Genomic DNA, 15233 nt, shown 5'->3' with positions numbered 1-15233 from the left:
GGCTGCTCCCAGAGCACTTTGAACACACGGGTCCCCCTCGGCCACTTGCAGGGAAGGACTTCTGACTCCACGGGGTTCTCCTGGATGCCTCCTCCAACTTAGATGGATTGACATTTCTGTTTACGTGGAGTATCGACCAGACTTACAGCTTGCTCTAAATGTTCATGTTTTCTGAGAGTGAAGTTTTCCTGCTACTTGCATCTGCCGTCTCCCGTATATATATATATACACAAAATATACATAATTTTTTAATCAGATGATTTTTTAAAATATATTATTAATGATTTATTCATTTACTCTCCATGTCCGTTTTGGGGATCAGATCACAAACTGCTACGATGTCTGGTATCTGTGCCCAGACACAGACCAGTCAGCTGCAGCCAGCAGTAACATCCCTCCCGTCCCCTAACGGGCCTGCCACTGCCACACCACATTATTGTGAGACTCATGCTGTAAAACGCACTTATATTAGGTAACTTAGGCAGCACCAAAAAGCCAGACAATATCCTGACAATGAAAGAAAGGCAAGGAAGTCATATGTGAATGCTTATGAAAAGGAGTTTAGTGCCACGGGACCTCCTGCTTTTGAGGACACCTGCAATCAGCTAACTGCCTCTACGGCATGCTATGTCCTTTGTGTGCTTCACTCTTTGGGGGGGGTAATTAAACAACTAGAGCAATACTTTCCCTATTATTCTGCGAGGAGCTACTAGACCTCACTTTGCTTCATGTACTTCCCTAGTAAGATGTTTTTGTAAACCATTCTCACCCTAACCCCACGGGGCTCAGCACACCGCAGCGGCAGAGCAGCCGGCCACCTCAGCGCTGCACCGTTCACCTCCCCAGGGGGGTGCCAAAGGAATTAATGAACTTACACAACTGGCACCAACATTCTCTTAACTTTTACAGCTCACAGAATCAATGGGATTGCTTGCTTCAAAAGGCAAAAGTGGGGACTCAGTGGGTACCGCAGAGATTTCTTGGCAATACCGGCATTGCCAACAGCCTCTTTTGGGAGGCCAGAGCAACCAAACGGCCCTGTAAGTGGTTTTGATGAGGAAAATGAGATGTTAGATAAGGATTAAAGTGAAATCTAAGTGGGACCTGGAGAAATGTCCTCTCCATTCTCTTTTTGGAGATGCCCAGAAGTTATAAGAAAACCTAGAGAGGCAAATCTTCTGAATTCACTATGTGGAGAAGAAGACTGGGCTCTTAGCGCTTGGAAAACAGTTTTCTATAAAATGCATTTATCTGTTCCACCATGTGTCTTTTTTTTATTTAGCAACATGTTACTTGCAATTATCAGCATAACGTATGAAGAAAGCAGCATGACATTGTTACAATAATAACAGGAAATAAAATTTATTTTAATACGAAGTTATGCAATTGCAAATGGCTAATAATTTCTACTTTCTGTAGACTATGCTAACCTCTGAGATCCTTATTTTCCTTCTATTTGATTTTCCTCTGTCAGATTCATACTGAGGCTTTGGCTTTTTTATGTTTATCATTATATTGGTTTTAAAAAATAAGCGTAACACATGTATAGGCATGCTGCCTTCTCTGGCAACTGCAGAGCGGCTTTTTGCAAACCTGATACTGTTCTCATCTGTGCCAGACTTCTGCAGGTGTGAGTGCATACAAGGAGGTGAGGGATTCAGGCGTGTGTCCAAAACAGGACCAGGAGATGCTTGTTGGGAAAGTGAAGTCAAATTACCAGCACTGCACAACTGCTGCTGCCTCTCCCATCCAAGCCACCGCAATAACTCCCTTTTGCTGCCTGTAGTGCCTCTGCAGGCTGTGTCTAAGCCCAACCCCATTCAGACCTTGGTTTCTAATCTTTCTAATCTTCTGTTACAAGCAACACATGGATGCATATTTGCTTTTCAGAGAATAGTGCTGAGCCAGGCCATTTCATACCTCCTAGATCAGAAATCAACTTTTTTTTTCCCCCCTACTGCACTACAGTACGCAAGGCCAGCTGTCTCCACCTCTTCCTCTGGTATGAGACCTGAAGATCTGAAGGCAGAAGAGTAACCTTGGATTTATGTCACTGATGGCAAGCGCAAAATCTGCCTGAAAGTGAGACTACAGAAACTTGCATTGTAAGGATAAATACCACGCTCTCATAAAATACTCAGTGTACAGTAAATTGGGTTATAAAGCAGGTACTGACAAATCAACAGGACATCCTTTAAGTAACAGAAAGATTACAAAATCACCGCACTCATAAAAAAAAAGATTAACTTTGCTTCTTCTTTGTTGTTTTGTATTTTTTTCTTATTGTAAATCATTGCCACTGAGTTTAATAGGGCTTACACAATCCTGTAAGTCTCTCTTAAGGAATATAATTGCTATTTGTGATCCCACTCATGCTTGAAAGCTTTTTTTTTTTTTACTGGAGGGGAAATCTTCCATTTTCCAAGTGACTCATTTGTAATGCAAACTGAAAAATAAAACCCTGTTTGCAGTGAAGGGGAATAAAATTGGAAGGCATTTTTGCATGATATGCAGAGCATCAGCTGGGCATTTTGAGCAGCCACTATAAGATTCAGCACTGCACTGCTTACGGAAACTGGGTCTGTCCATCACAGCCAGTGCAGAGTTGCTGAAGCAGGAATGTTTAGAGCCCCTGCTTTCAGATAAACTCTTGTGTTGCACCTTGACATAACCAAAGTCACTTTTTTTTTTTTTTTTTTGTCAGGGAGGTACGCAGTCTGGGATAAGCACAGGCTCTGGCACAGAGCAGCCTGGCACTAGCGGCCGCGGTGCAGCACCTCTGCCCTGCCCGGTGCTGAGCACGCAGGGGCTGAGCAATTTCCAACCTGCTTTCACCCTTCTGCTAGTGCAACCTGTGAGATAGATCTTGGTTATGCATCTCAGACCACATCTGCTTTCCAGTAAGAGCAGCAGGCACTCAGGCTTTAAGGAAACGGGCGAAACATCGTGGCACAGACACTGCTGTGCAACTAAATCAGGAGATGTGGCACGGGAGGGGACAGCCACCTCCACTGCATCTCTCAGTGTTTTAATCGTCCATGATGCTCCTTCCCCCCAGAAATAGACTAAGGTTATTTTGGGGGACTAGTTTTTGCAAATCAGCTGAAGATGGGAGGTTTCCCCTCCGGTGGCAGAGGAGAGCGAGAAGAGAAAGCGGTACTGACTATTGGTCCACTTACATCGTTGGGAATAGTAAGTTCATGGGAACTGGTTGGAGTAGTGGCATCCAGTCCTATGTAGGGACAGAGGGAAAATGTTATGCCAGTTGTTTGCAAAAAGGGTAAGACACAAGTGATATCATAACGAAGGAAACGTACTGAAGGAAAAAAAAAAAAAAGAAAAGAGAGAGAAGAGCAAAGAAAAGTAGAGAAGTGCTAGCAAAACGGAAGAAAAAGCAAGAGATGCAGAACTCAGAGGGCTGGACTCATTTTAAACGAGCCTTATTTTAATTAACCTTTAACCCACCAAAACAACAAATGTCAGGTGATTCCACAGGGTCACACAAAATCTTCTAGAAAATGGAGAGTTTCACCTAAAAATACTTTCTGAAGTTTGCTCTAAATACACCGATTTAGAAATTAATGGGTGGCTGAAATTTGACCAATTTGAAATTGTCTACCAGGCATTGTACAATACAGAAAATGAGAGTGAAGGTCAAACAGAAAAATTAGCTGAACCAAATACACAGCTATGAAAAGAAAAATCAACAAATTAAAATAACAATGAGGAAATTAACCTAGTAAAATTTGGAAATTATATGTGGGATTAGTTGCTGAAGAATGTTGGGAAGGATCATTTTTGAAGGGAAGAGTACAGAATACTGTAAGCTGCATACATTTGTTTTTAAATTGGGCGGACAAAAGGAAAATGGTCAGGAGAAATGGAATTACTGCTCTAACACACAGTAACATTACAGAAACATACATCTCACGAATATAACCAGGAAAAGATTAAGGAGCAGCGTGTTAATTACAAGAATGAGGAAAATACAAAGCTGGGAAAGGCAAATTAGTGTTACTTGTAGATATTTTATCAGATACACCATGAAGAAACAAAATTGTATTTTGGATGTCATTTCTCTTTCTCTCTTTTTTTTTTTTTAAGCTTTGTTTATTATCATCTGTAAAGGCATGCCAAAATACTTGTTTCCAACTAGGAGAGGTGGAACAGAAATACTTTTACAAAAAAGCAACTCACCTACATTTTACTTGAGTTTACATTCAGCTAAGAACTGTGTATACTTATTTTACATTGAATATAACACAATCAAGTTGCTCACAAAATTTGATGTATGTGATAAAATGTTATTTGCCATACAAAGCATGTACCAGTATATATTTATCTGCTTTGTGAAATTTTAGATGCCAAGTCCCAATGTACTCAAGTACAGTAAAAATGATTGATCGCACCGTTAACTGACTTGAGTTCTCTCTTCTTTCTCTTGAATAAAAAACTCAGCTTCAGCTCATGTGTTCTAATAAATATGGGCCAAATTTCACAGTCCTTAAGTGATCTGTATTTCCATTGCAGTTTGTAATGCACTAACGCATTCCTAATAGGATGGGAGCGCCTGTCCCAGAAGTGATGATTAGAGATGCTTTTAAGACTTTTGGCCCTACACAAAATTCCTGTTTCAGCATGCAGTAATTTCTTTAATCAGAGTTTCTATGCTGCGATTACATACTGCTTTCCTATGTTTGCTTCCTTCTGAAAGGTGTTACCAAACTCGGTATTTGACAAGACACACACACAAGAGCTTTGCTCAGAACCCACTGGTACATGCTGTATGGTCCCCAATAACTTTACAAGGACTGAAAAAAAGAAAGCCAGGGTTTTTAGCCAATGGTACAAATGGAGCGGTTTCGATTAAATAAATGTAACAAACAAAGCACGTTTTAATAAAGATGAAAGGAACTGTAACAGAGGCAAGGGAGGGAAGAACAAAGATTAATGCGTCAAAACAGAAGGATCACCGGTCATTGACCACATTTATTATTAAAATGATGTAATGACCATGGGAAACAAAGCTGTTAAGAAGAAGGACATCCCCAGGGGGTCATGGGTACGTACCAGGGAAACCAGGGGTGGTCTGCCCAAGGGGAGTAAAGGGGGGATGCTGCATAGCCAACTGGTGAAGCTTGGTCAACTGCAGGGCAGGATGGGAAATTAGAACTAACCAATCAAATGGAATTATTTCAGAGCAGAGAAACCATCTTACATGTTCTAAAACTGGATTAATTAAAATTATATTAAAAAAAAAAAGCTTAATCATTCACTCTGATCTACTGTAGAGAGGAAAAGAAAAAAAACAACAAAAAAAACAAACTGGTTATAAATGACATCTCTACTGTTATTACGTGTAATGGCTATTGTTAATATTAACCAATTACTGTAGAATTACAGATTAAAAGAACTCAGATTTATCACATGCAAAAAAAAGACCAAGATAACTGTAATTTGTTCCTGGGCCATTGTACTTTCTAGCAATTATTACACAAGATAAAAGATGCAGCTGAACTAGCACTTGGCGATAACATATGTCGTGGGGACAGGTGTCCCTAGGCCACGTCTCCATGGATAACTGCAGAAAGTAAATGTTGCCCGGAACAAATGAGAGGGAGAGGAAGAAAAAGGGAGTAATTTACATGCGCTGGACTCACGTCTGGATGCGGGATGGCATACTGCCCCTGAATTGTAAACGCCTGGAAACAAGAAGCACAGTGAAGACACGGGTCAGTCGGGTGGGACGATCACCCTTCCCTCTTGCATCTGAAAGTGTCCCACTGTCCCCCCCATGAAAACACCACCCACATCGCTCTCAGCTCCAAGCGAAGCTTAATTTTCTTGTGCTGCTTGATAATGCTTGGCATGGTGCAGAAAGGCCTCCATCATGCAAGAGAGGTGATGCCAAGTGCTGTTGCCCAAGCTATGGCCACCCTGGTGCAGGGGGCGACTTGCTCTGCTGGTGGCTGTGCCCACAGGGACACGAGCACGCCTGACAGATGGCAGCGTGCCCTTGTGGGGCCCTGGCGTGCCGATCCTGGCACACCTTGGCACTGCCCCCATCTCCTGCTGGCTCCATTCAGCCCTCTCTTACGGCCTACAAAGAAACAACTGGAAGGAGAGCACAGTTTTCTGTTGTATGCTGTAGGGCTTTTCTGAAAGGAGCGGCTTGTCAGAAAAATTTTAACGTGCTTGTGCTTAGGCAGGGAAGCAGAAGGACAAATTATAACGTATAAATATTTGTAGTGGGAGAAGTATAAACTGGAACAGAGCTGATTAGCTTAGTTTGCAAAATGCTTATTTGACAAAAGGCCTCTTAGAAAGTAATGAATCCTCTGCAAATGATAAAACAATTCATTTAATGGTGTTCGCATATTAAAACCCTTAATGCCCCAACTGCTTAATGCACGTTTCTGCAGCAGAATTTCCCTTCTGGAGAAGAAACATTTCATTTAGTTTTTAAATTAGTTAAAAAACAAGGCCGTCATCCAGCAAACATTATGCCCATGAACCGTTTTCAGGCAGAAGAGTGCTTGCTGCTGGGTTCAATGGGATGTTTATGGCTGTACACACTTGCATACACGTATGGGGAACGGCCATTACAAATGGTTTATAAATGAAAAGGTTCCCATCCACCAAAACAGATGATCACTACCATCAGTGGGTCTTAGGCAACCAAAGCATGTGTTTAAGTGTTTTACCAGCTGAGGACAACCTTTAAGAAAATCTTAGTCTGCTTTGCTGAGTGGGGGGCTTTCAGCATAGCCCAAGCACAGAAGCAGCCTCCCAGATGATAGATGGAAGTGCCATTGGGCAATGGCCTAGTTCCTTGAGCAAGCAGTGGGCTGGGAAACCATGCTTTGGTCTCTGGGACTATCTGCTGGACTAGACGTGGCCAATCTGATCTTGGCTTTACTTCAAATCCAGCTGAGGGGACATCTTTTTACAAAGGTGCTTCCCAAGATGTGGTCTGCAAACCAGCAAGGAACTACCAAAATAAATAAATAAAAAAAAAACAAAACCAAATCTAACGAAAGTCACCCTCTTCGTCATCATTCTTCTCCCTCTTACTTCCATGTATACATATGAGGAAGCAATCAAAAATGTGGAAATAAGAGGGATAGCCAGCACTCAGAGCTCAGACTAGTTATTATGTTGTTGACAATGAAAACTGTCAAAGTAGCATGGACAAGATGGGCCTTGAATGTTTTTTGTTTCCTAGTGAAAAAAAATCACTTTTTACTTTTTAGGCTCCCAAAAGGTCATTTGATTGATTTATGTTGAGAAAAACTGTCTTTGACTACTTTACTCCTTAGTAGTGGATCTACACCCTTTCTGTGGCAGAAACATACCAAGTACAAACCTGGTAGTGGCTACTGAGACATCGGCACTGTAACGCTTCACCCAGGACATCAGCTACGGGTCTGCTTCCATCAGTGTTTAGGGCAACTTTCCTACTGATGTACTGACATTAGTAAGGGCGAGAATGACCTGGTCTACAAACCTTCCTCAACATAAAACATAAGGTTGCTAAGAGACATAAAGCAAAGCTGTAGCCATCAAAACAGCAGTGTAGCACAATGGGTAGAAATTTCCAATTTGCTTCCGTCAGGCAGGAGTGCTGATTTTTTTTAATTATTTTTACTTTTTAACCAATGCATAGACTCAGTGTTGGTAAGTGGCAGACCAGGGCAGGACAATTCAGCTTCCTTTTCTGTCACTAAATGCAATATCGAAGAAGCACAAGAGAATTAAAACCCTACTTACAAGAACAAAACCCCAACTTGTTAAGTAAGAACAGAAATTTGATTTTGCTAGTGTTGCTTGATATGCAAGCATTTAAAAAACTAAAACCTTTCAAGATAGCCATGATGTTATTTAGAATGGAAAAATATCTTCTGATACTGTTGTCAGAAAATTGTGTGGACTTAGCATTGTTGATGAAATTTTATTTTCAATATTAATTAGTTTCCACACATGAAACCCATTAAAGTGACTTTCCATACTGACTCCCAAATACACTCAAGCATTTTCTCAAAAAGTTTGGTTAGTCAGAGACCACACTCAAAGCACACACAAAGCATCTGTCTCATATACACTCTCTCACATCAACAAGGTTGCATTATAGAAGTGAGAACACCTTTTTAACTGGTAAAACTGAAGATGGCAAGACCTATGAGGCCTTCAAATAGGACACTTTCAGTTATTTGTATGAACTGTTCTCAGCTCCCTAGCAAACAGCTTCAATACTTTTGAGTAATCACATACAGTCTTTGAAAGAAGTGGGAATTACAGTACCGGTAACATGGGCTGCTGCTTATTTGCGCACACACATTTCTAAAAGGAAAGTACTGCAGTATAAACTTAATGTATCTGTGGAGTAAATTATTCTGAACTTTCAGACCAATTTTTGGCAAATTATCTTTAATTCCAATTCAACTTTGGTCACTAAGGAAGCAGATTTCTTATTTTGAAGAAAATTAAGAGTGGTAAGCTTGGACACAGGGGATTGAAAGCTACTATACTCTGATTACAAAATTCTGGATATATATCACAATATAGCATTACAGGGTAGAAGGTAAACTTCTGAAATAAAAATCAGAGAAAGCTTATTAGAGGCCTGTTGGAAGCAATGTCTCTTTGATGTGCAGTGGAGATGTTCAGGAGTGGAGCTTACTGACAAACCGGCAGACTGGGGAGATGCAGAATGCCATGCCGGCAGCACCTCGTGCTGTCTGCCCCACCAAAAACATGGTGTCCAGGTTCTCATATAATTTCTGAGCTGCCTGTTGGGGTGAGACACAGGCTCCAGGGCTGCTGGCATGTCAGCACCCCCACAACACCCCATGACAGGGTACCCACCGACCCCTAGGCTGGTCCAGGGTGATGACCCGGGTTGGGCTGGGCTGTATCGGTGGGACTGGTGAGGCCTGCCTGCAGGCGTCCCCCCATGCAGGTGAGTGGCTCTTCCCACTGCGTAACTACTTAAAAAAGGGGCTTTGCCCTCATCTTGGGGAAAAGATTTGGCTGGGCTGGGCTGCCTTACTGCTGGAGAGGCTTCACACACATGAATCCCAAGAAAACAGATGGCAGCCTTCTTCTGGCCTAGATTCAGGAAACCAGCTTCCCCCTGAGTTGGGCAGGGCTTGCAGCACACCACTTCACCTTTCTACGTATAGGGGCAAAGCTGCTCTTATCTTGCTGTGATAAGAGCCCTTGTGAGGCTCTGAAGGTGTTTTTAGGGTACATATCATCTGTGTTTGTTGCTGGCTCATCATTTGCTAAAAGCGCATTGCCATTACAATATGCATGGTGGTAGAGCAAATTACTGTCACACCTCTGTTGCCTGTTGCAGACCCACCTCAGGACATTATCACAAGATGAGGCAGAGTCACATCACACATGGGGTTTTAAAAACAGATGAGAACCCTGATTAGCTTAAGATGAAGGGGGAATAGTCAAAATATCACTATGTATAAAAGAAATGGGAAAGCTCTGGTTCCATTATAAATGAGGCCATGCGTTTCACATCTGGGGAAGTCTCCACTTGTGTTTAAGTAGTTTCTGTAACCTCAAAACCCCACTGCTATTTGGTCCTGAGGAACTATTAAGCAATAGAAATTAGGGGTATTACTGAAGTCATGTGCAGAATACCCACTTCCCAGGTTTATACAGCAGCAGGAAACACAGCCTGTGTATCCAATGTCCCCCACTCAATGCCTTCTCGCTGTTTTCCCTTTAAGTTTGCAATGCAGTGTTCTCCTTCCCTGCAAACTGCAAGTACACACAGTAGACAAAGCACACCAATACTATACCAGGCAAAAAAACGAGTAAAAGTTGAAAACTAACAGGCGCTGGCTGAGGTTGGGCCAAGACGGTGTGGTTTCCAGCTGAAGCCAAAATGGTGTCTGCTCTTACCTGGCCACCTGCAAAAATGATAGGTGCAGAGGCAGGTTTGGGACGGTAGGGGATGGTGGCACCTTTGGGTGGGGACTGCAGACAAAAACACAAAGCGATCAAAATGCAGAACGAAGCAGAGCTCGATAAAAATCATTCCTTACCTTGGCCACCCCGGACAACAAGGGGTGCAGCTGACCCGGCCCAGCCCACCCTGCCCTCCATCCCAGGAGCCCCAGAGTTGGAGGCCAAAGTCTGGGCTTCAAGGGGATAAGCCAAGGACTGGCTGCCCAGCTGAAAGAGGCAATGCTGGCACTCCTGGCTTCACTACCACTCTTATCAGAGGAAGCTTTATAAGCTTCATTAAGCATTTCAAGGCATTTCAGGAAATAATTTTGAAATTTGTTGATGTTTTAGAAGAATCTGGCCTACACTCCCATGTTGTTAGCACACAGCACGTCCTGTTTATCGATCTTTCCTTTTCTGCTTTCTTTTCTGCTACACATCGAGTTTTCCTGTTTTACCAACTCAATTAAGTTGGCTGTTCAGTGGCAAGCGACTGGCCTGGTCCTACCTCCTGTTTGTCTGAGCAGAAAGGATGGAGAAAATTCCTCCCAGTTACAGCAGGAGCCTTGCTACAGCCTTTGAAATGTACGGAAAGGAAATTTATTCCCTGCAGCCCAAGGCAAGGTTATAAAGGAAAAATAACTGACCGAGGCTAACTTTCTCCCCATAAATAAAGTGGAAGCAGGTGTCTGTAAAACAGGCTTCAAGCTACCTATGCAACGCCCAGCAGAATGGTGCCCTGATTTCAATGCAGTAACTACAACTAAGAAAGATAACAGCAATAGCACTTCCATTAATTAATACCATATAATTAGCTATTTAATTTAAATGAAAGTGTTTGTTGCCAAATTAACAATATACAAGTTAGAGAGTATCCATTTTCTGAGGTCTTTAAGTCTTTGAAGAAGCGAACTGTAGTTAAGCCAGTGCTTTCTTTGTGAGTACTGCTCGCAATTTGCCTAATGCTAAAATGGTGTAATTCCTGTGTCAAAAGTGGTTACTTGAAAAGTGGAATATAGAACTGTCTCTCTGAATTTATAAAGTGTTTTTTCTCATATTCTTTGGCAAATAACTATTTATTCCATGCAGCTTGGATATGAGGCTACACACTGTATTCACAAAGCTGATAACTATTACCATCCACGTCTCATGAACTGAAATTATTTTTGAATATTAACTTTGTGTTCTCTTTTACTTTTATAGAGAAATTCTTTCCTCACTGTACTTCAACATAAACTGAAGTAAGAGTCACTTTTTCCCAGTAAAATTCTTTGGATTTTTTAAATTTTATGCCTTCATTTGCACAACGCTGGATGTCACTGGGATGCAGTGCATGCTCCTGAACAGCTAATAGCCATAGTGCTGTCTCAAACACTGTTTCTCCTATCTTAAAGGAATTAAGAAACAGCAGGGCATCAGAGATCATAATGAGATAGCTTTTGACTACACTTAAGTTTAAAAAAAAAAGATGTAAAACAAAACAAAAAAGCCCAGATTTTTTTCCAGCAGAAAATGTGACAAAAACAGAGATGTTTCACGTTACCAAAAATTAAGGTTACTAGGTCAAAATATTTCATTTTGATAAGCTGACTTTTTTTTCGAACTTCTATTCAACTTGTTTGCTTGAAAGCATAGACATCTTTAACACAGGATCAAAACACCCAGATTTGTGTATAAATTAATTTTGCATCACTTAACCTAAGAGCTAAAAAACTGCTGTCAAAATGAAACATTCTGGCCTTATGCAATGATCTGACCCTAAGGAATCAAAGAGACCTAGTAAGTCTAAATCATGTTAGCCAGAATTGTTTCCACTTAAAACAAGTCCTGTATGTTTTTCGCCCTGTCCTGCATCAGAATAAAACACTCTTCTCTAAAGACAGGCTGCGGGTCTGTGGTGGACCATGTTTTGCTGTTTGATGGTGTCATGACAGCCCTGGTCTTGGGTTGCTGAAGCCTTCTCTGAGAGGCTCTCAAATACCAGGCAGGTGTCTGAGGCTCTGGAAGAGTCCCCCTGAAATCCCTGACCTGGGGAGGATGGGCAGCGCCTCTCGGGAGCACCCAGGGCACTTGAAAATCAGCGATGTGTTTGAGCATCTCCCGTCTGAGAGGCGATAATCCAAGCAATCGCTTACCTCCAGCATGACCACGCATATTTGCTTCACACACTGGATGATGGCATCGGGAGTGCCCGATATAGTCACTGCACGCTCTGTCGAGTTTGGCAGCATGTCCCCCGCGACTTGCACCTGGGCTCCTGTGGACTTGAGCAGAGGCAAACCAAACAGAGCGTCACTGTCGGGAAGGCAACGGCACCTCGCCAACGCCAGCCATTCACTGCTGAGGACCGATGTGATGGAGGGGAGGCGCCTTTAAACTTTGTCTTTTCTTGCTAAATGCATAGTAGAGAGTGTGTGTAAACACACACCCGGACACATTTATTGGGGTTCTGGCAGAACACAGGTCTGCCTGTTCAAGCCAATTTGCAAAGAAACCCATCATAGGAAGATTCAATAGCTGTTAAAGAAGCCAACTATGATCTGCATTTCAGGACAAATCTTTTAACCCTCTCAAAGACAGAAAATTGCAGTGCTGACTAAAAGAGAAAAAAGTGAAATAAAGTACTTTCCAAGAACAACGACAACAACAAATTTAGGAAAAATTGATTGTAACAGAAGATCTGCAAACAAGCTGAAGATATCTGGCTCCTTAATCCACTGATGGCTGACTTGTTTCTTTGGATGAAATTTGGGGCTGCTTTATACTTCAGAATATCTTGGGATGGTCAGGAGCACTTCTAAATTACATTTAGTGTTGATTAAATATATGCACATCAGCAGCTTTTAGCTCATTAATGAACCCAAGGGGGTAACAAGCCAGTATTTTTTCTTAACTTTGATCGTAGCACTAACGCATATTACTAAAAAAATAAAAATAAAGGAGAGAAAGACACGAGACCAAAGCAATCCCTGGTATTGTTTCACAAAAAAAAAATCCTGAAAGACTTTTTAAATCAACAGAGAAAAACAACATGCATTTCATATTGAGTTAGCACTTCCACATATTACAAACAAAATATTATCCTGACTTATTGAAATGCAATATATGGGGCTTTTAAAAATTATTGTTTAGTAATCATTGAGTTTGTGTCAGTCAGCAAGGAGTTAATTTATTTTCCTGATGGTCAGACACAATGCATGCTATTCCTCTTTCAAGAGGCTGATTAAATTACTGATTGCATCTTCTGTTCACTAGTGCTGTCTGAAGCCAGAATATCAATCCCTTATTCTGTAACAGGCTTTGGAATTTCATCATAATTCGATCAATCTGCCATGCTTTTCTATTCTTTTTTACAACCTTGCCTTGCAAATTCAGGCAACCTCATTGTTGTTGTACAGCAGCCCTGCGTGTTGTTCCAAGGTACCTGGCTGAGCACAAAAGAGCATCCCTCATGCAATTGCTGCTCAGTGTGTTGTGTGATGATGACATTAGATCACATCTCGAGATGGATGCTCCTTTTTTTTTTTCTTTTTTTAATGTTTGATATGAGTTACTGTTTAACATGCTGTTCTGGGTATCTGTACACCAAGCACAAAATACTCTGCCAAACACTGCAGTCATTTATGTATTTGCTTCCAATGATAGTTTTGTTCATTCTTTTACTCTGGTCGTATGTCAGCCATGAAAACACGAGCAATGCCTTGTCCATTACCCTCATGCCTAAGCAAATGTACAGTGTGAATTCACGCTACATTAGCCTTGTCCAAAGACCTCTTTGGCCACACAATATCCTTTTACTTCCTTGTACTAGAGTAGTAGCTAATTGCTTCAGAAATTGTACTCACCAGAATAATCACTTTATTCATTTAATGTACACAGACCGATTTCAAATTTAAAGACCTGTGTTCTAAGAGCACTGACTCAGTGTTCTGGGTGAGATTTCCAGTACTTAAAACAAAAGCCAAAGAAGTGACAGCTGTAAAACCTGCAGCTAAGCACTCACCAGACCACACCTGGTACTACTGTAACACAAGTAAGAAATCAGCCAGAGCCCTGCTGCCTGGCAGTTCTCCTGGACACCCAACAGACCTGGAAGACTGAGGAAAATCATGTCCTGTGCCTGAGGTCCTCCCAGCTGAATGCTCCTGTAGCAGCTTTGCCTTCTGCAGTGGCAAGGCTTCAGCAAGGCTTCCCCTGCTGCCTGCCATGGTGAAAGCAGGAGCCGCTCTGCAGTTTTGGGGCCCAGACGCCAGCTGCTGCACGTGCTGGAGCCAAGCAGCTGTGCAGGGCCTGAGCCAGAAATGTCCCCTGGGCAAAGTAAGCCAAACACCTTCCTTCTACCCAGGAAACGTGTTTCAACGCTCTGGTATTGCATCCCATCTATTACAAAGCTCTTTTTGTGATTAAAGAGAAAAAGAGAGAGGGTTTCCTATGAGAATAATATTTGCATAGAAATAATGTTTTCTCCCCTTCAGTGTCACCAAGTGACTCCATCGCCCACTTCCCAAAAGCAGGTTTGAAAATAAGTGCTACGGAGAGGCATAGCTTCATCTTTGATGAAAAAAAGTAACAAAATCCCAAGGAAAAAAAATCTGATTCATAATTTCCTTTTATTTACAGGTCTCAGTAAACAAAAGACCCCGCCAAATGGCAGAGCTCCAAATTATTCTTGTGAGTTTAGAGCAGACACTGTATGCATGTTTCCATGAACTCACTTTACAAAGCAAGAGGCACATGGAGAAACAACACGTTGTTTGCTTGGCAGCAAAAACCCTGCAGCAGCCTTTGGCTGCTCTGCCAGCTGATGATGAAGCAGCGTGCACACAAGGAGAGAAAAGCCCCTTCCAGCAGAGGCCAAATTCTCAATGGTGAAGATATGCCTTCAGAAGGAACTTTGTTGAAAAAGTCCCGGGGCAATCTAATTTGAATCCAAATAAAAGAATCTGGAAGAATTTGGAAATCAATGGAATAAGACACCAGACTGTCCTCTATGGTCACCTCTCCTTCCCTGACTACCATAAAGCCCATTTCGGAGCAAATTTTAGATGCAGGAATTTGATCAAAGCATTTTCCACCCCTTTACAACATTTGATCAAATTTTCTGATAGAAAAATGCCCATTAACTTTTTTCACGTCTGAAATGAAACAGAAGCACAGTGAAACCTACTGTCTTGAATCTACATTTTAGATAGAAAAGGAAGTTTCACTTTGGTAAAGCCTGCCAAAAGCCTTTGTTTTGACATAGTCAAATAAAAAAAAAGATCAGC

At 41.8% G+C, this 15233-nt stretch overlaps 2 protein-coding genes across 19 annotated transcripts in view; one reads left to right on the top strand and one right to left on the bottom strand.

Moving 5' to 3' along the window:
- MOCOS (molybdenum cofactor sulfurase) overlaps positions 1 to 15233 on the top strand; it is an 884654-nt gene that overhangs the window by 29394 nt on the left and 840027 nt on the right. The gene's annotated exons all lie outside the window — the stretch shown is intronic.
- LOC308191072 (poly(rC)-binding protein 3-like) overlaps positions 1 to 15233 on the bottom strand; it is a 521260-nt gene that overhangs the window by 21811 nt on the left and 484216 nt on the right. For 12 of the 17 annotated variants that reach the window (XM_080583076.1, XM_080583073.1, XM_080583075.1 and 9 more), the window contains 5 exons: positions 12102 to 12230; positions 9853 to 9996; positions 5646 to 5702; positions 5071 to 5146; positions 3180 to 3232 (listed from right to left, as the gene is read on the bottom strand). In XM_080583076.1, the coding sequence (XP_080439202.1) occupies positions 3180 to 3232; positions 5071 to 5146; positions 5646 to 5702; positions 9853 to 9996; positions 12102 to 12230 (459 nt within the window). The remainder of the gene's footprint in view (positions 1 to 3179; positions 3233 to 5070; positions 5147 to 5645; positions 5703 to 9852; positions 9997 to 12101; positions 12231 to 15233) is intronic. The other 5 variants (XM_080583070.1, XM_080583069.1, XM_080583078.1 and 2 more) reach the window with 1 other exon arrangement.

Source organism: Anser brachyrhynchus (genome assembly GCF_964034855.1).
Source record: "Anser brachyrhynchus genome assembly, chromosome: 2".
Classification (NCBI taxonomy): domain Eukaryota; kingdom Metazoa; phylum Chordata; class Aves; order Anseriformes; family Anatidae; genus Anser; species Anser brachyrhynchus.
This window is presented reverse-complemented; position numbering and strand designations above follow the sequence as displayed.